This window comes from Cinclus cinclus, chromosome 1 (genome assembly GCF_963662255.1).
Source record: "Cinclus cinclus chromosome 1, bCinCin1.1, whole genome shotgun sequence".
NCBI classification, from domain to species: Eukaryota; Metazoa; Chordata; class Aves; order Passeriformes; family Cinclidae; genus Cinclus; species Cinclus cinclus.
Window position 1 is genome coordinate 130,756,136 of NC_085046.1, and position 23,758 is coordinate 130,779,893.

Here is a 23,758-nt window from a genome sequence, read left to right on the forward strand (position 1 = left end):
TAATTGTGAAGTATAAAAATGCTTAGTCTTGTTGAAGTTTATCTTCTTAGTTTGATGTTGCATTATGGGACAGACTCTAACCACTGCCATATGCATGCAGCTGCTGCTCAATGATCATATTTTTTTATTGAAATTCTACAGGGTTCTTTTTTTTTTTTTTTTGTAACCTCTGTGATATGCTAATTATTGATAGCAGAGAGCTGATCCGTTGTGGCTTTATTACTGATTACTTTAGTACTTTATTACTGATTCCTAACATTGGTTATAAGGTATGAAATTTAAATGTCTCATGTGACAGGAAAACAACAAACTTTGTGAGATGTGGATTCAGCTGATGTGATGAGCAGTAGCTGGTGGGGTGAAATAGAGCAACCAGTAATGAGTATGGGAATATAAAAAGATGTCCTGATTCAAATCCTGTGGTATGCAAATTCTTCTGAGATTGATCAGGAGCTAACTGGAAGTATAAAAATCAAGGAGCTGTTTGATGAAGGGAGTAATGTATACATGCATGTTGTTTATTTTTGAGAATTTTGTATCCCATTCATTATTTCTATGTATGCTTAAGGTTTGCATGAACATTTATGAAAGTTTATTCAATGAATGAACAAATTTGAGTACTAAGTGAAATAATTTAGCATCTCTTTGGGGATGTAGTACAGTGTTTATGAAAGAAATATTATATGGCATAAATGACTGTTTATGGAAGACCTTGAAAAGGAGGATTACAAGGAAATTATCACAGAATAAATTATTTTTATGGGTTGCATTTGCCTGTTGCAGGACTAACAAATCATAATTGAAATTGCTTTTTAAGCTCTGTTTGGTTGGTGAGACACTAAAACCTCTTCCTGGTTTGTTTGGGAATGATTTATAATTTTTTTTGTTTAAATGGGTTACATTACAAGATGTTTTATATATTTGTGCATCCTCTGTGTACTTTAAAGAGTATTTTTATAATTACTGACATACTAATGAAAAATAGTAATTGAAAATGCCTTAAGATACAAACCATGAAATAACTACAAAAACTTTTAAATAAGCCTTAAATTGCTACTTTTTAAAAATTCAAGTGAGGAATCACGATCATGTTTCTTGCTAATTGTTTCAGCTTTTATTCAAAGTAAATGATGTACTGGATTTTGACCTCTAACAGTTTGGGTTCAGACCAGCATTTGAGTCATAAATTAAATGAGTTAAGTGGTCTCTTTCTTCTTCCCAGTGGATATTTTCCCGTGTTGTAGTTTCATCACAAATGGCAGTTTTGGTTTGAATATTCCTGTCTTAAAATAACAAGAATAATGCAGGTCACTGCTAAGTCATTGTTCTCAGTTGCCATATGTTTAATTTGACCTGCTTTGCATGATGTGAAATATCATAATTTATATGATTTCAAATGTAGATATTTTCCATTTTAAATATGCTGGTATTTCCCAGCACTTAAAAAAAATCTGGTAATAAAGGCAGGTCACTTTTATTTTACATTTCCTCTGATTTTGCCACATCACTTCTTTAGTATGATGTGCCAAACACAAAGGAGTAGAATCTGGTTCTTCCTCTTCTTTCACAGCTGAAAAACTGGGGACAGTCCACACTTCATTTTGTAGCTCCAAGGCAGCCAAGAAATGTGGGGGTATTTTTATATTGTATTCACTTGATGAACAAATTTTGATTTCACAATCACATCTTCTTCTGATGTTAATGCTCCTACTGTCACTCACAATGACTTAATTGAAATGTTCCTGTATTTTCACTTAACACTGCTTTATTTGCTGTGTGTGCATGCATGTTATTTTTGTGCTCTCTGCAAAGTCTAAGGAGAAGGTGGCAGTACTACATGTCTGATGGAAGTCTACCTAGGCAAAAAGTTTAAATCAGATTCAATTTAAAATCACATGGAGCATGGTAATACTACAGTTCCTCTTTTAAAACTGTTCATTTGTATTACGACTTTTTATTACAGTTGGGTTTTTTTAAGAAAATGCTACAATAATTTGATTGCTGCTTTTAGTGTATTTTGTGCTGTAGCTGGTTTATACTCTTACTGTATTCTTATTTTCATAATGACATGGGGACTATAATTCTGAATATGGTTTCTGGTTGAGTAAAAATCAAATGGACCCCCCTCACAGATGAAACAATTACACTTCAGAAAAATTCTGGGCAGATGGGAAAACAGTGATGAAAAATCCTTGTTGCATTTCTTTTCAGACAGCTCCTGGAAGGTAATTTTCTCTCTGTAGAGACTTTGCCTTCTAAACTGTGGTTTAGGATGCACCGTCCTGCTCCTCTCAGTCCTCTATTGCCAGCACTTGTCCCTCCCTGGCAGGGGAGAGGATGCAGAGCCAGTCCTGTCCCATGGGGCAACATTGTCCCACCCTCATTTGCTGTTTCTCCCTGGTTAAGTTTTTAAGCATCTGGTTGAACTCTGCATTTTGCAAGATTTCAGTGTTGGGCCTTTTTGGTTTCTAACGTGACTCGATCAGGAAACAAAAAGCAGCTTTGAATCTTTTTGTTCCCAACATTTTAAATTGCTGAATATTATCTCTGCGTGGTCTGTTGCTTGTGGGGCAGAAAAGATGGAGAAAAATATGGCTAAATGCTTTGTATTTTCTCCCTCGTGTGAAGCTCCTGCCACATTTCCATCTGCATCAAGCATGTCCTGTTGTTCTGTCATCATGGTGTTTATGAGTGAGAAGTTGCAAAAATGCTCAATGAATAAAAAGCAGATATTTAAAATTTGACCAAGTAAGAAATTGGAAGGTTTAGTTTGGTTTTTATTCTATGAAAATATGCATCTCCAGAACACATCAAAAAAAGTAAAAATCACTGATAGGTGAGTCAAGAAATAGGTTTCCAAGGAAAAGAAATGTGTATTTTCAGAATAAACCTCAAATATCAGAAATATCAGAAATAAATGTCCTTCCTCGTTACTGCAATCAGTGTTACAGCTGTTCATGAAAATAAGTCTTAATTCAGAATATGAAGGTGCAGTTTGGATTTTTTTAAGTTCTTCATAGTTTGGTTAACATTTGTTTGCACTCATCTACCCCAAAGAAAACTGTTTTCATTTCATATGTTCCTTAATTTCTGTTTCTGATCAACATGCAGTGAGCAAAAAAATCTTAAAATATTAATAGTTACTTTGCAAGAACTAACCAGTTTTGCAGATTCAAAAGTAATTAGCTGTCTAAATCAGCATATGAATTTTTGGATTTGCTTCCTTCCTGTGTTCCAGCAATCTAAGAAATACCCACAGCAGGGAAAAGTAAAGCATCCTATTTCTCTGTTGTCCAGTCCCATAGATATTTTATCATGTGAACATAAAGAATAATTTTATTTCCAAAGGTGCCAATTCTCAAAAGAGCTACAACACTGTTTTTGGAATGTAAACAAACAATTTAAATAGGTAAAGAAGCACAGGAAAGTAGCTAAAATTCTGATTAAGTAATTTATCTTTCATATTCCTGACCCAATGTATTCTTAATATCGTGTCATGATTCTTTGATAATTAGCTAATCTTAGTTGGGCTTTACTGCTGCATAAGTATTTTATCTCCACAAGTGTTAAGTTGGATTTAAGTTCTATAAATAAATACTATACTAAATAGTTACTGCAACACTAAATAATGCTGGTAAATTTACCTATCCATGGAATTCCATGCATTTGCAGCTGAGCATTTTAAGTACTTACTATATTTGTGCATAATTTTAAAGTAAAACACATTGCATTGTGAAAAATCTGGTCCTAAGAGCTTAAGGTATTTGCTTGGAAAGCCATTGTTCAAATCTGAGCTTATGTTAGAATTTAAAATATCTTTAAAATGTTAATAGAAGTGGGTTTATGATGCTTTATAAAAACTAATGACTTTCTGACAAAAATATTAAGTTGATCTTAGTCCATCTTTCATTAAATTTTATTTTAAAAATAAAGTCAGCATTTGGCTGAGGATGTGGTTGTAATTCTCTTGAATCAAGTCTAAACTTTTAAACTGAAACACTTGAGAGCCAGACTTCAAAGGGAGTGGGAATAAGGAACATTAAGGATAGTTTTTGGCTAAATTAGAAAGTTTATTTGTACTTCTGTGGTGTCTTAGCAGCTTATAGAATTGTGATGTAGTGTTAGTTTATCTCAAGAGACTGAAAGATAATGCTTGGAAATTCATGGTGTTAGGAGCACAGCTATGAAAAAAAAAATCATGGCCTTGGCATTTAAATGTATATTTAATATGTTGTAATGGATGCTAGTAAAGGGCTCCAGGCTGAGCTTATAATACTTGGAGATTATTTTTTAATTATGATTTTAAAGTGAGAAGGGCAAAGGAAATAAAGCTTACAAAGACTAGGGGTTCATACATAGAAGTATCTTGATGATTGCAGTTGGTTTCCTTAAAATCAAGTGGAAAAAACCAAATCATTCTCTTGACCAGAGTTTCTTCTCATTCTTATAGCTTTAATAATGATAATGTACTCTGTTTAGCTATTTCAATAATTAAAGATACCTGGCATATTTTGGTTTTATTTTCTGTAAATAGGCTTTGGGTTTGTGGTTCAAATATTTGTAAGTTGAACGTATAGTTTGATAAAAGCATGGGTTGCAATCTTGTCTGTTATGGACTCCTTTGGGAAAAATACAGACACTGGCATTAGCATTTAAAATAACACATGATGTTGTCTGTGTCAGAAAATGTGTGTGGAGCATCTTCAATTCCTGCTGTAAAGCTGCAAAATCCTGGAAGTGCTGAATTACTACTTTGTTGTCTTCCTTCTGCAGCTCAGAGAGTGAATCTGGCTCCCAAAGCGCGTGTGATCAGCTTGTGACCCCCATGGCATTAGCAGCTTGTACCAGGGTCGACTCCTGTTTCACTCCTTGGTTTGTGCCATCACTAAGTGTGTTGATCCAGTTTACCTGCTTAGAAGTCCACCTATGCCATCATCTTGATCAACTCGGCACAGGTATGTCTTGCTTTATGTAGAATAATAAAAACATAGAGTTCACAGATGCTGTTTAACCATTCTGCTCTGCATAGTCCCCATTTCCTCATTCAAACCCGCATTCTTGAAACAAGGCATCATAAACAGGCACCAGTGGCACAGGCTCAGGGTGAAACTGATGTCTTGTGTGCCCTGAGCCTGTCCACAGGGCCAGCAGGAAGGTTGGAAGAGCAGCCCCTTCCTGCCCCCAGCATGGGTAACTGTAGAAGCTGCCTGTTTTCCATAGCCTGATTAGGGACAGCAGGTGCCACTTCACTTTTGAGCCATCTTAGTGAATGAATTTGATCTTTTACATTTTCCAGTGTATTAACAGTACTGTTAAAATACTTGAAGATTTTGCAACCTGCTTAGTAAAAATTCCTTGGAAGAGCTCTGAGAACTGCAGATTTAAGTTATTTCAGTTATGATTACTTTTAGGGCTACATCTGGTTTTGTTCAGTGCTCTCTGTCACTGCATTAATGGCAAATACATTCCAAGAGATCTTTAGATTATTGCCTGATTTTCAGATGCCAGGAATGCTTTCTATGGAAGATGGGCAAACTTCTTGGATAATTTTGACAGGGACAGCTTTCTTTGTGTGTAGTTTTTGTGTTTCTGCAAGTATTATAATATATTCATTATCAAATCATACCAAGACTGACATTCAATGACTAGCAAATAATTTTGTCTCTGTCAGCTACCTCTATCAGTACATAATCTTCCTCACTATTACAGTCCAATTCCAGATGCGCAGTCTTTAAAGTTACATATACTGGAAAAGGCAAAAATCAGATAAAATCAAACACAGCTGTTTTATTTCTCAACAATGACTGAGTTTATGCTGTTGTTACTGTTGTTATAGCATCTAAAGGCCTTAAGTTTTGAGGCTCCCTTGTGCTGTGTTATGCACAAAGGGAGCACAGAACTTGTTGTATCCTGTAAACTGTATATTACAGTTTGTAGAATAACAGGGCTTGATCCTGGATAGGGATGAGTGTTTTGGTTCCAAATCTGTAGAGCACTAGAGCATATGCTAATTTTAAGCCTGCGAGTAGTTCCAGCAACATAAATAATAACATCAATGGAAATATTCACATGCTTAATGTTACACAAGGGGTGTACGTGCCTTGCAGTGTCTGCTGCCTCAGTGCTCAGCACTTTGCATGACTGAGACTTCAATGAATGCGATAAAATCTTTTTTGTGATACATTTCTCATGCTTTAGTCTCAGGATACTGCTTTGTTTCATTTCTAGTATTATAGGGTAGTATGTCGCATTTCAGTGGGTTTGTGGTCTTCAACTGTTCATAATTGCAGCAAAGACAATGTCCAGTGTGGAGCCTGTTGGCCTGCACAGTCACATGTCAGCAAATACTGTATTGCTAATTTTTATTGTGTTTGTAATGTGCTGTGTGTGGAATGTCATATGCTCCTACTGCAGCAGAAGTTCTCACAGAAATATGGTACCTCTCCCAAATAGGTGGCAATCTGAAGCATTGAGCAGTGTGTAGATAAAGCAGTATTGCTGGCTGGTTTATTTACCACAAAAAGAATTTGGTTTGCAGATACTTTTTGTTTGCAGCTGCTATTAATTATCATGCTGTTTTACATCTAACAAACAGTGTGAACAGGATTCATTTCAGATTTCAGAAATGTCAACTCTTTGATAAATTTACTTGTTTTCATCTTATATACAAGTAAAAACACAATTTACAGAAACATAAGGAATTCAGCAATGGTGATATTCTAGTCTTTGTTCTTTTGCTTTTCAGCACCACCAAAGTTTCTTCAGCCATTTTTATCTGACAAGAACATGCCATCTGAGCTAGAATACATTATAATTTCCTTTGATGAGCCTCACGTATACCTTCGTCAGTGGAACGATGAGTCAGTGTTCCAGGAGATCCAGTTTTCAACTCAAGCTGACTGTAAACTTCTGGAGTGTCGAAATGTGACCATGCAGAGTGTTGTGAAACCTTTCAAAATCTGGGGGCAGATTGCTGTTTCCAGCAGCACAGCAGGAAGGCTGTTCGACTGCACAATAATGGTTGACCCTATTTTCATCAGCTTTGGCCAATATGCACTTCATTCTCTAAATACAGCAATTCAAGCTTGGCAACAGGTATGCAAACACAATAATGAGAAAAAATGTAGCTACTGTGATTAATTTAATAGCAAATTAGAATATCAACTGCTTACATTAAAAATATTTCAAAATGTAAAAGCCCTAACTTATACTGATTTTTTTTTTCCTAACAAACATTAATTCTGTGATAGCAATGAAAATTAGGGAAAAAGTGTGTGAAGGTAAATGTAGCCAGAACAGCCTGAGTTTCAGTGAAATGACATGGACTTATATCAGAATAATCAAAGCCCTGGTCTTGAAATGCAAAATATTCCATTAATTTATGAAAAGGTGAGTGCTGTGTGATACATCAGCTCAGCTCAGTCTGAGCAGCAGCACATATTGTTTCCAGCTACTGCTTCCATCTTTATTGAAGTTCAACACTAGTTTCATGTTACATTCTGTGCAAGCAGCATTAATGGCTGAAGCCAGTCCCAGTATAAGAAAGTTGCTTCTGCAATGACCCCTCAAAGGCCTGTAATTCCCTTACTCCACTGTAGCCTTGAAATCAAATCATTCCCTTCATCTGCCTGAAGACCTATGTGGAGCCTGGGAATTAATTACCTATCATGGCACTACAATAACAAAGCCCCCAAAAAAGGATAAAACATCTGTTTTATATAAAAAAAATCTTTTTTAAGGGCATTCCATGGTTTTCTTGTTGCAAAAGGACATTCATAAAACAAGATCTAGTGTGATTTAAATCTTCACAGCTGGCTCAAATATCAATGTGAACAAAAATCTTTGTAGCTCCAATTTCTGGTTTTTGTCATATTTTGAACAATGCTTTTAATAAAAAACAAACATAGAAAGTATAAGAGAGTCCTTGGTAGGCTGTTTAAACCCAAAATATTTCTGACTTAGTACCAGTCCCTCATCTAAGACACGTGTGGGAACTACTGCAAAATGGCCTTCAAAAAGGTCAGTTTCCTCTTAGGATGGGGAAAAAAAGATCTCTCAGACACAGCTATACATATAAATAAAATATGGTGCATAAATATTTAAATGTTTTAGACCACATCAGAGTGTGAATGACTGACTGACTACTCTGTGCCTTGAAGGAATATTCTGAGTTGAAAAAAATGGAATTGTATATTTGATTAAGTAGAGCCATATGTCGCATGGTATACTGCTGACAGGTACGTTCTATGAATAGTTGGTACTGATTTATACATGGATTTGGCAATGTTAACATAAGCCACAGGAGGATATAATTCTGTAATTGTTACTGTAATTTTCTCGTTTCCTCTCATGTCAGGGGTACTTGCCACCATGTTCTGATGTGGTGGGTATCTAGTCCAGAGTATTTGAGATTAAAAACTTGCATCGCTTTGAAATTAGGGAACAGTTAGCATGCAAGTGGGTTCAAAATGGCTTGTTAAATTAATTGTTGCCAAGATGTTTTTTTATGTGACTTTACCTCCAGTTTGAGGGGGTTGGCTTGCCCTGAATGGGGAGGGAATACATTTCCCAGTAATAAGCACTGTTTGATGTTTGGTGTTCACACAAAATGCAATATAAATGCTACAACTAGAAACATGAATTTAATAACCGGGAAGGGTTATTTGAATTCTCCACATATTTTTTACTGGATTAAAATCCACAACAAGTGATGTTGGAGGAAATAGACAGACAGATGAAGCATGAAACAATTTGGCCATGCACCTTTAGGTCAGGAGTTCAGAATTAGCAAAAGCCTCTGTCAGTGTCTTTGTTTCCTAGATATGGACTGATATTTGTTGTAGTTATTTTTTGGCTGTTTTTTATTGGGGTGTTTTATTTTTATTTAAGTAATGGTGAATATTCTGAAAGTACATTAAGCCTAAAAAATACCAGGCTTTATACTTTTTTTTTTCAGTCACATGCTGAAAATCTGAGAGGATTAGCACTTTTTAAAAACAGTTTCCCCTTTTGACACATTTCAGTGTCTAGTCTGAAATCCCTGTTTAACGACAAGCAGTAACTGGCTAATGGACATCTAAATACAAAGCTAGAGTAATGGGTTTAATAATTAATGACCTGGGCAAGAAACTTCAATATTTTTATTAATCTAGTTTTATTATTTAATAATAATAGCACAGAGACTATCAAGTGAGATAGAAAATGCTTGTCTCCTGTGAATATACATTGATGGAGTGGTGGAGTGTGTGGTATTTTTTTCCCTTTATTTGGGCATTTAAGCCTTCATGAATTATTTTACAACCTTAGTGCTTTGAGATACAAAGTGTTATTCCTGGGAAAAAGCTTTTCCTTTGTGGTCTCGCATTGCAACAGTTTTCCCAAACTCCTCAGAAGTTAGAAAAGCTCCTGTTTGAAACCTGTTTTAGACCACTAGAATTTGTTTTCCTCAAGGTCTGCATGGTGCTTAACCTTTCTGTTGGCAGTTGCATAAGTTTTCTTAATGAGCAGGGATCAGTCAAAATGACATTTGTGGGCACAGTAGTTTCCCCATCTTTCTACAGTAAGTACAAAAACAAAAAGGGAAAAAGATACAGAAGGTTTTAGCTGATAATGCCAGGACATTGCTATGAGAGTGAAGTTTAAAGAATCCTAAGGAAAATGTTCTTTTCTCTTAGAGGGGCTTTAAGGGGGGTAAAATGTTCTTTTCTCTTAGAGGGGCTTTAAGGGGGGTAAATTGATGAAGACTTTCTGTGAAAAAATACATTGCTAGGTGATTGTGTGTGTGTGTGTGTGCGTGTGTGTGTGTACATGAGAGGGAGAGAAAAGGCTTGCATAAGTCTTCGGTAGCTTGTGAAGCACAAAGAAAATAACTTAGTGCACATAAAGAGGCCTAGGTTTTTATGGTGTGGGTTTTTTCAAGATCCAGAAATGCTTTGAAATAGCTGTGAGCTAAGACACAAGCAAAAAGTCCTGAGACAGGGAAAGCCTGGTGACTAGTATTATGTGGGATGTTTTTCTCCCTGTCTGAATAGAATTTGCAAAATATTTGAAAGACCGATAAAGGACAGACACTTTCCAGGCCTCTCTGAGAAAAAAGAACAGCTGAAAAATGATCTAAAGAGGGGCAGGAAATTGTCCCCCAGGAATTGACCCTAATCTGTATTTGATTCAGGCTGTTAATCTTTTGCTGATTCTTTTGATTTGCTGTTTTAATTCAGAAAGGGATTTTTTTCTAATCCACACTTAGGTGCTTTCAGCTCCTGGAGTTATTCAGCCCTTCAGCATCATTGCCACACAAATGGCCTGGTTCTGTTTGGTTTTATTGTGCCTGGTTTCTCTATTATCAATCAAGATTTCTTCACTCCATCCTTTTGCTGACTTTTTTTTTTTCTCCTTTTCTGCTTACTCTAGAAGCTTCTACTGTCAGACTTCAGCAGCAATGTTGGGTCCAGTTCCCTGTGATGAGTACAGGATGTTGCTGCAGATCCCCAAGGGCAAAGAAGCATGGGTGTCCAGTGCATAGTTGCCACTATGAGCTGGAGCGTCCTCAAACTTCCTTGATGTTCCTTCAGTCATCTGTTGTTATCAAGACTGGAGGCATCAGTAGCTTTCTCTTAAGCCTGGCAGCACAGAACAATGCCCTGTTCTGCAAATCTTGGTGTTTCCTTGGTTAAAACTTTGGGACTATTATAAAAATGGAGCCTGAAATACCTCTTTCACTTAACTTTGAGAACTGTTGTTGTTAAAAGCATTGGATTCTAGTAGCAAATCTAGCTTTCAAGACTAATGATTAATGGCAGTCATTCATCAGCACCAAAATGTGTGCAACTGTACTAATAATTCCTGATAGGATAATATTCCCCAAGCAGAATTTAGAAGTTCTATGTGTGCCAAAAACTCGCTGGTTTTCTTTGACCTCTGGGAAATGCAAAAACCTACATTTTGTGTTTACTTAATTGAAACTAAGTTAGCTGGTAAGGTAAAAAGAAGGAAGTTCATCGTGTTATGGCATTGTTCTTTCAATCTCTGTGTAATCAGCAAGAAAAATGTATTGGAGTGAAAAGAAAAGCTTTTCTTAAATTCTCCTGGGGTTGTGTATAGGTTTGACACTAACAGCATGCTGAGGTCTGTGGATAGTAAATCCTCCCTTTTGAAAACAGCATTTTGCAAAGCCGAAATGGGAAAATATATACATTAGTGGTGGACTTATGGGTATGTGGGTATGGCAGCTTGACAGTAAAGAGTCATAGATCCTCCACTAGAAAGTGCCAAAATAAACTCTGCACTCTGAAGGGGCACTGTAAATGTCAGCCTTTAGCACACTCAGATCTGCTACTGAATGTGATACAGACATACTGCTCTGTAATGAGTTTTGCTGCTTGGAAGAAGTGCAGTTTTGGTTATGCTCACCTGACTCCTGTTTCACAAAGGATATCTGATCTTATCCAGAAGAAGTAATGAGATTTGGGAAGAAGTTTTAATCTAAATATTATCATGCTAAAATATTCCTAAGGTGAATAGTATTTGCACAAACACTCTCAGGCAATCATTCTGATACTCAGTTACAGAAGGAATCACAACCTGCCTTGATGAAGGGCAAAGAGGCAACAGACACAAACTGAAACAGAGGAAGTTTCATCTGAGCATCATGAAGAGCATCTTTATTGTGAGGGTGACCAGTCACTGGAACAGATTGCCCAGACAGGTTGTGGAGTCTCCTTCTTTGGAGATATTTAAAAGCTGCCTGTATGGGAGCCTGTGCAGCTTGTTCCAGGTGAACCTGCTTTAGCAGGAGCATTGGACTAGGTGACCCCCAGTGGTCCCTTCTAGACCCAGACATCCTTTAATTCTTCCTGTAGATTCACCTTAGGTTCTTCTGGTGAACATGCACTCAAGGATGCTGAACTGGACATACCTCTTCACTTCTGGACATACCAGACTTCACTTCTCAGAAAAATTTCCATGTGCATCACCCAGTAATGTGCTACAAGCAATGTACTGGTACAAACTGGTTTTCAGAGATAACTAAGGCTGCATAGGGCTCTGTGAGGAAATATTTCTCTCCCTCTTGTTTGGTCTCTGAATTTCTGCTGGCTTCCAGGCATATTCCATGTTATCAAAGAGATAAGGGATCCATATGATTAGAGGCAGGTATGGTGCTAGCTTTGTAATGTCTGTTTGATAGGTCCACTGAGAGAGCAAGGAGGGGAAGCAGAATCAGCTCTCACAATGGAGCTTCCATAAGTTAGAGAAAACATCGTGGTAGGAAAGGATGAGAAACGAGTAGCTGAGCTATGTTGTGAAGAGGGAAACCAACCAACAGAAAAATATTGTCATAACAATGTGCTAGGAAGGATGGGTCAGTAAGAGGTAACAAAACCCACAAGAAGATGAATATTTTGTGTTAGAACCATTGAATTGCATAAAGACTATCCAAATGTTGGTTTTTATGAGTAATTGTTGCAGTTGCTAGATAGTTGTTTGTAAGTAGAAGGTGCCAGCCCACTAATGACTAGGGCAGAAATATATGAGAGATGATCTCCAAATCAAATTGGCAGTCACACTTTGACTTCTCCCGTGCAGGGGATTATAGTTTGTGCCTTCGGGGATGGAAGACCTGTAGCTGTGGCTATTTTATGACTATCATATAGTCTCATTGTGTCAACAGAGTCACAAGCAGCCAGACAAAAAGCAGAAAGAGAGGGATGAATAGATGCTGGAGAAAATACTTTAAAAACCCATTATTTTTCTTTTTTTTTCCCTATTAAATGGCATGATGCATTTTCAAACTAGCCTCATGGAACTGTGAAAATACTCTACTCATGTCTCCTTTTTTATTCTGTAGTTGTCTTTTCAAGATATGGTATCAGGAAAGAGGGAGTCTTCAGCTGTCCACAGCAATATTTCAAAGTAGAAGCAGAAGCTGGGGAAGTGGAACTGTAAATCTTTTGGCCTGAGAGTTCAGTTGTCAAACACTGGGAAACCTCTTCATACCTCTCTGTCCAGCCTGTTGCAGCTTGTCTGCCCTATGTAACATCATTTCCCACAGAATTTAGTGGTGTTGAAATTTCTTATCCAAATTAGAAAATGTAGTTTTATTATAGTTTTAAATCTTGAAGATTTGCATTACAGGAACATAAAGCAAAATATTTTAAGTCTTAGGATATATTTTGTTAACCCAGAAACTAGATTTTGCAGAGATTGCTATGAGGCCAAAGCTGAGGGAAGAGATCTTGCATTTATGTGTTGTAACAGTCGCCACTGGGCAGGCAGCTGCCAAATGTTCTGCAACTGACATTGATTCGTGCTGGCTTTCATATCCCTTTCCTTTCAGAACCGATGCCCTGAGGCAGAGGAGTTTGTCTTCAGCCATTTCGTGATCTGTAATGATACCCAAGAGACACTGAGGTTTGGCCAGGTGGATACTGATGAGAATATTTTGCTGGCTACTCTCCACAGTCACCAGTACAGCTGGCGCTCGCACAAGTCCCCACAGGTATGTCAGGAACAGCCCTTCCAGGACAGCATTTGCTAAAGCTGATGGTGGCTTTAGGCACTGTTTCTTTGGTTTTCTCTGTGGTCTCAACTATCTCTAAAACTCCAGTTCCTTCAAGAGTCACACACTGGGGTTGCAACACAGAGAAAAGGTAAACAAAGTGTGAGGAAAGCCAGAAGTCTTTAGAAGTTACTCAAGGGTAAAACTGGATGTGCACCTTTTGTAAACCGAAGCAGTTGTGTGAAGCTTCTGAAAAAAGGAAAGACAGCTTGCCAGGTTTCTATAACTGAGTGATCTGTGTTTTCTGAGATGTACATTAGAGGTTCGGGGAATTTTTTTAACCAATTGTTTTTACCAGAAACATCTGTTCACTGAAATTGTTTGCAGAGCAGGGTCAAACTGGACAAAGCTCTCGACTTAGTGCTTGCCTTAGAAAAGATTTTAAGTTATCAGAAACACCCCACTGATACAGTTTAAGTAATACAGTTTCTGGGTTATCGGATTTTTTTGTTCTAAGGATAAACACTGAAATCAAATACTTTTAAACTATCAACAGGAAGTATTTCAATGAAACTACAGAATCATTTTAAGTTGGAAAGACCTTTAAAATCATTGAGTCCAACCCAGTGCTGCCAAGTCTTCCACTAAACCATGGCCCTAAGTGCCACATCCACACATCTTTTGAAGACTTTCAGGGATGGTGACTCAGCCATTCCCTGGGCAGCCTGTTCCAATGTTTGACAACCCTTACCATGAAGCAACTTTTCCTAATATCCAATCTAAACCTTCCTGGCACAACTTGAGGCCATTTCCTCTTGTGCTATTACTTGTTACTTGGGAGAGGAGACCAGCACTTGGGTGGTGGTTATAAATAGACTTCTCATCTTAATTCAAGACAGGACAAGAACTTAAATCTAATTTTAAAAGTGTTTATGAAACAGCAAGCACATTTCTTCTCTTTTCTCAATATATACCCAGCTCCTGCTGAGTAGGAAACTGCAGAACTGTGCCACTTCATTTGCTGAGCAGTAGCCCTGCCCTGAAAAATTACTAAAATTTTGACAGATCCTAGGAGGGTGTGTACTGAATGGGAGTTCCTAACTCCTCTAGAGCCCTAGGAAATATCAGTCTTAGCATGTGAGAAAGAAGACAAGTTTTGAATGGTAATTCTAAACAGGAGTTGTGCCCACTTTCACTGCTGACAAGTTTCAAGTTACACTGGGAGGCAGAGATGGCAAATTTACTGTGGTTTTCATTCACATGTCAGCTGATGGATATGTAGAACTACTGAATTTTACATAAATGTGGTAATCAGTGCAGAGCAAAATCTGCCAGAGTAAACAATTACAGTTGACACTGAAGTCAGGGCATAAGTTAAGAGGAAGCCAAGTTAATAAAGGACCATCTTAGCACAGAAACAGAGGAGCTGTTATAAAACATGTGTGCTGGCGTAAAAGTGACAGAGAGAGGCCTTTGGAGACTTTGAGACTCTGTATGTCCCTTTCCATGTTTTAAAAAAAGACATGTTTTCTCATACCCACAAAAAAGCCTGTGGTGCCCCATCTCACAGGTGAGCAAACCAAGTGGTGACTGTGCCCTGTGCAACTGGGCACTGTCAGTGTGAGACAGGATCCCCACTCATCAGGTGACATGGGATTACAGTTGTTGTAATTCCCTTTGGTTGTGTGAGGGAGAAAGAAAGCTAACTAAGTGTAACCTGTATTTCATAACCAATTTTCACTTGCATTTGTAGCAACCACCCAAAATTGCTTTTAAGCCTTTTCATAAATACAAGGAAAAAGAACGAAATATTTAAAGCAATGTAAATAAGCTCAGGGCTAAGCAAGGCTTTCCTCTTAAAAATTTGTTACATCCATTTTCTGGTTACTTACATAAAATTATTCAGTTGTGAGAACCCTCATTTTACATAGATCTACTAAAGGTGTAGTTCTGAGTATTGTGTATATTCAGTAATGGTGCAAACTGGAAGGAGTTTTAAAAATTAAGATTATCTCAAGCAAGTGAAAAGTTGAAGAGTTAAAATGACAGCTCATTACCAATACTTTCTCTTAGTTGCAACTGAACTGCTGAAAACCCCCATCAGAATATATGGCATTAGACATCTAACACCTGGAAAACTTAAACTGTGCTGTCACAGACTTGAGCATGCAAAACATTCCGTTTTCATGGCTGCTATGTAAATTTCTTACTAAATGAAAAACAAAAGTGCAGGATGAAAGATGGAAAAGTCTATCAGAAAACCAAATCACACATAAGGGAGTGGGTATGGGGACAGTAGAATCTTCAGATTCATTTTTCAGATATTCATTCTTCAGCTAACCGTTGGTGATGTCAAGGGGTTTCCCCAATCTGTTTTGCTCTGATCGGAGTTAGATTCACGGAAGAATTGGGCTGATAAAAAGTCAGGAGTGTCAGGATGGATTCCCATGTCCCAGGAGGTAGCAAAGCTAACAGCTGACTCCTGACTCAGCCACACTGCTGGCCAACAGGCTCTTCTAGTAGGGAGGTTATACTTCCCTTGTCCCAACCTTTGGAATAATTTCAAGACAATTTCTGCTCTCTTAACGTTTTTAAACAGCCTTGTCTTGCTGGGAAATTTAGAGAGTAAAAAACAGCACTGAGGTGATTTCACTGAATTTCATAGAAGCACAGGCTTTCCACACACAGGTGAGATACAAACAGATTTTCCTTACAAAGGTCTGGTAAAGAGAGAACCTTGGCATTCCCCTATAAGCCTATTCATTTGGTTATTGCCAATACGAGCCACTGTAAATACAGCATTTAGAATGGCAGCTCGTCTAGTCAGTACAATCCTTTGTCACTTTAAATAATGCAAAACAAATTTGTTCAAATATTATTACAAATGTTGTCATGTACATTTTTTTAATGATTAATACAAATCCTTGAAGTGAAAACAACTCAATCAAGACATCAAGTTGTCCCTGTTATAATATGGCACTTTTCTAATTGTTTCCATGCAAAACTATCTATCAGCTTGTTATACAAAGGTCAGAATAATGCCCAAGCAGGGACAAACCCTCTGAGTGTCATATTCATGGAATGCTAGATGACTTCATAGTTATGAAATTATTTCATTTCTCATGATAATTCCTGACTTGCCAAGTTAGTGAATTTTAAGAACTCTGAGAGCAGATTGTAAGATAAATGTGAAATAATCCATACTTCTGGAGTCAGGGACTTCCCTCCAGGCATTAGTTCATACTTGACTTACTTGACTTACTCTTGGGGATAAAATGAGTTAGGACAAGGTCTTAGATACCACATTCTCTTACTGGGAAAGAAAACCAACTTGCACAACTTTGGCTGGCTCATGTTTCTTGTTACACAGGCACTAAGAAGCAGCGGTTGCCATGAAATACTTTATTTAACCTCTGGAAAATGTTTTTTTAGTATGGCAAGGCAGTTCAGTTAAATGAAAATAAATAGTTTTTAAAGGATTGTATTTCTTTTACATTCACATTAATAAAATTCTCCATTTTTTCTTTTGCTAATTAAGCATAGAGATGCGGTAATTGCCCATTTAAATTATTTAACACAATTAAATATATACACACTTAAAATATTTATTTTAGCAGATAGTTTTATAATGCTTTATTTACATTTAGAACTAATTTTATTATTAATAAAATTATAGGCTAACATTTTTAAAAATTCAACTTTTTTATGCTACGGAAACAACTATAACACGCCAAAGATTTGGATTTATCACCTCTTGATGGTGTCCCTCCAACTGTTTGGCTTAACTTAAAGCTCCTTGCTTCCTTCGTTTTTTTCCCTGCCCGGATCCTTTACATTTCAGGGAACCTAACCTTTCCCTTTTAACTTTCACTCTGATTCCTGCAAGTCTCGCTAGTTTGGCTAATATTTCAGTAATAAGTCTGAGGTCTGATGCTCACTCTTCTACGCCACTCCATCCCCCACTTTTTCCTCAGATTTCATGAGGTTTTTGGCCCCCCTTAGGGATAAGACACCCCCAACTATATAGTCCCTTTCCCAGTTGGGGTAGGTCCAAAACTGATGGTATTTGAGCCTTTAAGCACTTCTATCTAAAGCTGCCAGATTTAGTGAGTTCCTTTTGCAGATTTTAATGAAAGTTAGAGGTCTGTTAGATATCATTAAAAGGGAAGAGAAGATACATCATTCCAGTGCTCTACAGACAACACTGGCTCCTACGTTATTATTGGATCCAGTCTGCTCTCCTTATCTTGATCTTCACATTGTTTTGTGGGATGGGCCCCAGTTACATCAAAAGTCATGTTTGTCTCCAAGGCAGCTGTGTTTTTTAGATGAACTGGAGCATATGATACATAGGGTAAAACTCTGAAGTTAGAAGAGATCAGATCTTCCTAGTAATTTACTCAGAGTTAAGGAATTCTGTCTTGCAAGACAGTAGGCAATTGGAGGGTCCCACTAGGGATCACAGCAAATGTAAAAACCAGATATCCACGTGAGAGTCCCCTGAATGTATTCTGCAGAGATTGTTAGCTTATGAACAGACAGCAGAAATCATCTATATAGCTATTCCTAGTTGTTTTCCCCACACTCAAACTTCAACAAAGTCCTCTGCAGAAGCACAAAGTGATGGATTTAAGTTTATTTGTGTGCTTTCTATGCAAAACATAATGTTGCATAGTAGAAATTTTTAGAAGTAACAGCTCTCAAACCTTTCTGCAGTCTCCTTCCTGGGCTACAGTAACAGTCACCCATTTTCACTTTTCATCATCTTTAACTTGAAACAGTAGATATAATGGATAAAAATCAGTTCCTATGTTGAGCTGGGCAGTGACTTCAATGAGAACGTGCTTATAAATAAAATATATTTATTCCTTATCAAATTAAATAAATATGCCTGAAACTCTGTCATTTTATTGCTACTTGTATGAATTTGAGGGAAAATATGTCTATCACTTTTCTGATCATACACTTACAAGGTCTTGAGTAGATATTACTACTGGTTAGTACATTATTAATACTTTCACTGGAACACATTTAAAGTTTTTCTTATTTCAGATAGTGTCTGTAAACACAAATTCTAAATTTTCTAAACTTACTTTTTGAAGGCTACTTTAGTTTTACAAAGAGCTAATTTGCTATTTAAGAAACCTCATCATTCTCCTACTAAAAAAAAAGACTGAAACCAAATTTTGATTCATGCTGCTGCAGGATCACAATTCATTGTTATTTACTTCCAAGTTGCAGTTCTTTCAGATATTGGGTTATATAATGTAGAATTATATGTAGTACCCTGTGGGTTCAAACTTAGAAACTGTAACTTATATATCAGTTGTTACTGGGATATTTTCCCATTTTACTGTTTAGGAATTTTACAGGTTCTCTGACCAATCTCTTGTACTTTATAGAATCGTCCCCAAGTCGTTAGAGAACAACATCAGGCAAAAAAAAGTCGTATGTTATTTTATACTGTTCACATAGTGAGAAGAGTACTATTGCTTTTTGGGGGGCTCCTGCATTCTAAATCAATGCTTGTACTATATTACATGTAACTGAATTTCTAGATAATATCTGGGACAGCTAAGGATTAATATTTTCCATAAATGCTCATCATTTGGTTACCTACCTTTGGTTCCTTAACCCAAAGACTCTTCTGAATTCTGTAGGGTGAGCTTGTACCTGTGAGGTTCAGGTCTGCTTTGCAGGTTATGCTGAAGTTCACAACATCTCCAGGAGCCCCCAGGGTCAGTGTTTATCTGCCAAGTGTGACCTTTTTCTACAAGCCAGCATGGGGGTGATATAAATTGCCTTTTTCCGTGCTCTGTACTGGCTTTCTGTCCTAGAAGGGCTGATGGCATAGAACTGGCCAGATCTCCCAGTTCACATCAGATAATGAAGCCAAAGTGAAGTTCAAACTGTTTTGGTGGCAACTGGAGCTGATTATGTGCAGAATAAACACTTCATTTGTTGTTTATCCTAATGCTAGTTGGTTTTATTGTTGCAAATCCTAATCCTAGTCAAGAGCCACTTTCTACTGTGAAAACAGAGTAAAAAATACAAATCAAGCTTCTCCTTTAATTTTTTAGTTAAAAATTTCCTTAGCTTCAATTCTTAGAATTCAGCTCCCATCTCCAGAGCTACATTTCCTCCATGCTGCTGCGTTATCACAGCTTTTATTTTACTATCTTCTATCTTTTAAAATAACAACTGCTCCCACACCATTAACTAGGTGTTCTTGACTTGGTTCTTCCCAAACTCTCAGAGTTCATAGCAATTAACCTTGTTCCCCCCCAAAAGAATATTTTCTAGTTTCACTTAGAAAACAAATACGATCTAAGGAACCTGGTGAAACCAAGATAAATCTGGTGAATCTACAAGCAACATAGAAATCAAATTTTCATCACTAAGCATTTTGAGAGCTCAAGCTTTAAATTACTTATACAACTGGAAATTGATGCTTTTTCTGGACAGGCTAAATTCTTAGTCTCACTTTTAATCCCCCATTTTAGTCCTCATGCTTTGCCATACGACACACAGCTTTATTCACTCAGATCATGTCTTGCACTCACACATCTAGCTGAAAACCTAAGTAAATTTTGAGAAGCACATAGAAACATTCTGTGAAGAGGCATGATAAAGATATTCTTTATTTTAAAGATAAAGCTTTTCTAGCCATTTGCTCCAGTAAGAGCAGCTTCATCTTAATCTGCCTCCCTTGAAGTAATTTCTATTCCTCTCAAAACATAAATCCATAATGGCTAAGAATTAAAAATACAAATGCTAGTCAGGTCTAGTCAAAACAAAATTCCCTGGGTTATCTGCCGGTATATTTCCCTGACAGAAAATGCAGAAATCAAATATTTACATGAATGAGTGCCTATCTTTGCATATACAATAGATAGCCTGTTTAATTTCTCTCTAAGCTACAAATTTTCGCTTATCCCTGGGTTGTATTCATTAGAATGCTTTGAAGTCCATTTTTTTTGTACCTTAATGCAATGACTTCTCTTTTCTCCCATATATGTTCCATACCTAGCTATATTTGTTGAACTTTTTTAAACAGAGTGTCTAATAAATTCTTAGAACTAGCATAAAGCTTGATAAATGAAAGAGAGTTAACAGTAATTATTGAAAATCTTTAGTATCAGGTCACTTTGATACCTGTTTGGTCAGGGCGAGGTGCAAATAATACCAAGGTTCTGGGTTCATCCCTGTATGGGCCATTCACATAGGAGCTGGACTTGATGATCCCTGTGAGTCCCTTCCAATTTAGAAAATTCTGTGAATCTGTAAATCTGTTTTCTGCTAAAATAATGCTAGTGTCTGATTACTGAGTTCTCTAAAATCACTGCCATCTTTATTTCCTGCTGTATTTCTCTGCATCACTTAGTGTCATTCGCTGATTATTTCTAGCCATCTTTTCCAGAAATCTCACATTTAAATAACTTAATCATCCAGAGATCCATTTTTGTTTTCATGGAATGCAGTTTCTTGGCTCAAAAGTAAACTTGTACAGCACCCAATTCTTACACTATTAGGTCATTAATACAAATATATTAAATATCTTTAAAGTAAAATACAAAGGCCGTGTTCCCTTGCGTTTACCAGTATGCAAATTGTATGTTTGTAAAATAAGAAATAAGAAATGTGATAATAGCTCTTCATTTTTCTTTCTGAACCTTGAAGTTAAATGCAGACTAATGGCTACAAAGAAAATCAGTAAGGCAGCATTTGGGAGCTAATGACTACTCAGGGAAAGCTGACAGCATGTTCCTTGGGAACATTCAACTTGTGAGCAAAGCTGTTTATACAGGGTGGGAGACATCCTAATGTTGTAGCTACATGTAATTACTAATCGTCAATTATGGCATTTACATGACATCTAACTTTGGAGCAGACAGTATTTTGTGGGCCTGCTAGCTCAGACTGACCACTTAAGTACCTTTTCTCATTATTTGGCTGTCATTTCCAGCTACCATTCTCTCCAAAGTAAACAGTTTCCTTGTTTCTCCTAATTTTCATATGTGATGAGATTTATTCCCAGCTGCCTCTGTAAGAAACTGAACAGATTCCAGCCACTGCAATTGGATTTTTTTTCTTGTTTTCTTTTTCCTTTTCTGTAACTAATACTTCATAATGGAAGTGACATGTTTGTTTATGAGTTTGACTATCCTAGCATACAGCCTCCCTCAACATAACCTTGAATATAAAGCTGTACCCACATGTGTACACATCCAGTTGCCTGTCCTTGCACACGCAGGCACGTATCAGCCTTTGTGCTTCCAGCATAAAACTCATTTCAATCTGAATGCAACAGTCATCACTGTTGCAAATTCAAAAGCCACCCACTGAATGGATGTTATTGTTCTGTGTGTAACTTGTGCTGAGGATACCACAAATTGCAAACAGGCTACTGAGTTGTAATATCTTTGAAAGTTATTGCTGTTGTTTTTTCTTAAAACAATGAAGGAAAACCCCAACATTCAGCCCTTCACTAAGGCCAACTGACCAGACCCATGGTGAACATTATCTCTTTCTGGAAACAAATCATGGAAGAACACAGTATTTACAAGTTTCACTTTTTGCGAGTGTAAATAATCAATCTTTGGGCCTGATCCTGTTCTCAATTACTTAAATTAATTAATGACAGATGTCCAAAATCAGAGTGAAATTCAACCCTCAAGAGAGGACTCCCACAAGGCCTTCATATGACTGTTTTAAAGAACTTAAGTGATGCTTAGGCTCTGTGCTGGCCCTCTGCAAAGAATAAATTTTACCCAGAATGCTTATTGCTTTGATCCCTTATATATAACTCACATCCTTAAGTTTGCACAGCCACAAAGGATCTATACAGAGCTAAATAGCCAGATCTTCAGCTGGTGTAAATTTACGTAACTTCATTGACCTACATGGAACAGTACCAATTTTCACTACTCTGGCTTAAAGAATCTCCATGGGACAGAGGTAAGTACGTATGGTGGGTAAATGGATGAAAGACTCTTCAAATGATGAAAGACTATATTGCTCTGGAAGTGATTTAAGTTAAACTGGAAAACAGCCACTCCTTTTCCGGAATGAATCACATAGGGAGTATAATTACACAGTTAAATTTCTTCTCATGCAGTCAAGCTTGAATTTGCCACCACATTTGTGTAAGAAATGAAATGTTTCCCATCTCTCAGCAATATACCACATTCTGCATTTAACAAACTTACATGCAAGCCGTACAAGTCCCTCTTTATTTTTGAAGGGAAGGGTATTTGTAATTTTCTACCGTATTCTGAAGGCAAAAAATCTGGCATGGACCTGTGTTCCGTATCACCTTGCTGGTTATAGAATGGAACAATTCTAGAACAATTTCAAAGGCAGTGAAGAAAATCTCTTGTTTCCTGTTTTATGCTCTCTAGTCTACTTGCCCTTTTTTTTGTAAACAGTTGTGTGCCTGGATGTTAAAGCAGGTAATTTATGGGATTTATAGAATTCAGAGCCATTTTCTGATATTGTTGCTTCTTCTGATTGTGTCTGAAATCACAGAATTACAGACTGAATGCATTATTCAGACAACTGGTGTGCTTAGCATTGCTGAGATTTCAAACCAGGAGTATTTCTCTGTCATGGGAATTGATATCCTACTGCAAGGCACTTTTTTTCCCCCCGGTTATGTATTGAAGTAGTAATTTATTTCTTTCTTTCCAGCTGTTACACATCTGTATTGAAGGCTGGGGAAACTGGCGGTGGTCTGAGCCATTCAGTGTGGACAATACAGGCACCTTTATTCGCACCATTCAGTACAAGGGCCGGACAGCATCGCTTATTATCAAGGTTCAGCAGCTCAGTGGAGTGCAGAAGCAAGTAAGGATTTGATCCAGTTAGGAAAAAATAGCATGAGTAATTTAAACTGTTGCCTATTCATGAATTAGTCACTTTTTAATTTATTCTCTTCTACTGGGATCTGCAAAAAACAAGTATAGCAGTCTTTTGGGGCTATTTCGGGGAATTTTTACAACTTTTTCTTGACTTTGGTGTTGATCTTAGCATTTAAAAGCTCAGTTACCAACATGTACTTTATATGCTCCAGTAAACGTCCCTTTGCATGGTTCTGACAGTCCTAAGTTACACAATCTCTTCCATATTTTAAACTTTTGAGAAACAGATTTTTCTCTTATTTTTTTTAAGAAACCGTTCATAATATACTCTGGTTTGTAATTCAGGCCTACATATTTTTTAAAATGAAAGAATACCAAACTAACAATTGAAAATGAGCTGCTG

The 23,758-nt window shown here is 37.1% G+C and overlaps 1 protein-coding gene across 1 annotated transcript in view; it reads left to right on the forward strand.

The window, feature by feature from the left end:
• VPS13B (vacuolar protein sorting 13 homolog B) overlaps nt 1–23,758 on the forward strand; it is a 429,974-nt gene that overhangs the window by 369,384 nt on the left and 36,832 nt on the right. Inside the window, exons 41-44 of the mRNA XM_062490506.1 lie at nt 4,774–4,955; nt 6,746–7,095; nt 13,334–13,495; nt 23,186–23,341. Coding sequence (XP_062346490.1) covers nt 4,774–4,955; nt 6,746–7,095; nt 13,334–13,495; nt 23,186–23,341 — 850 coding nt within the window. The remainder of the gene's footprint in view (nt 1–4,773; nt 4,956–6,745; nt 7,096–13,333; nt 13,496–23,185; nt 23,342–23,758) is intronic.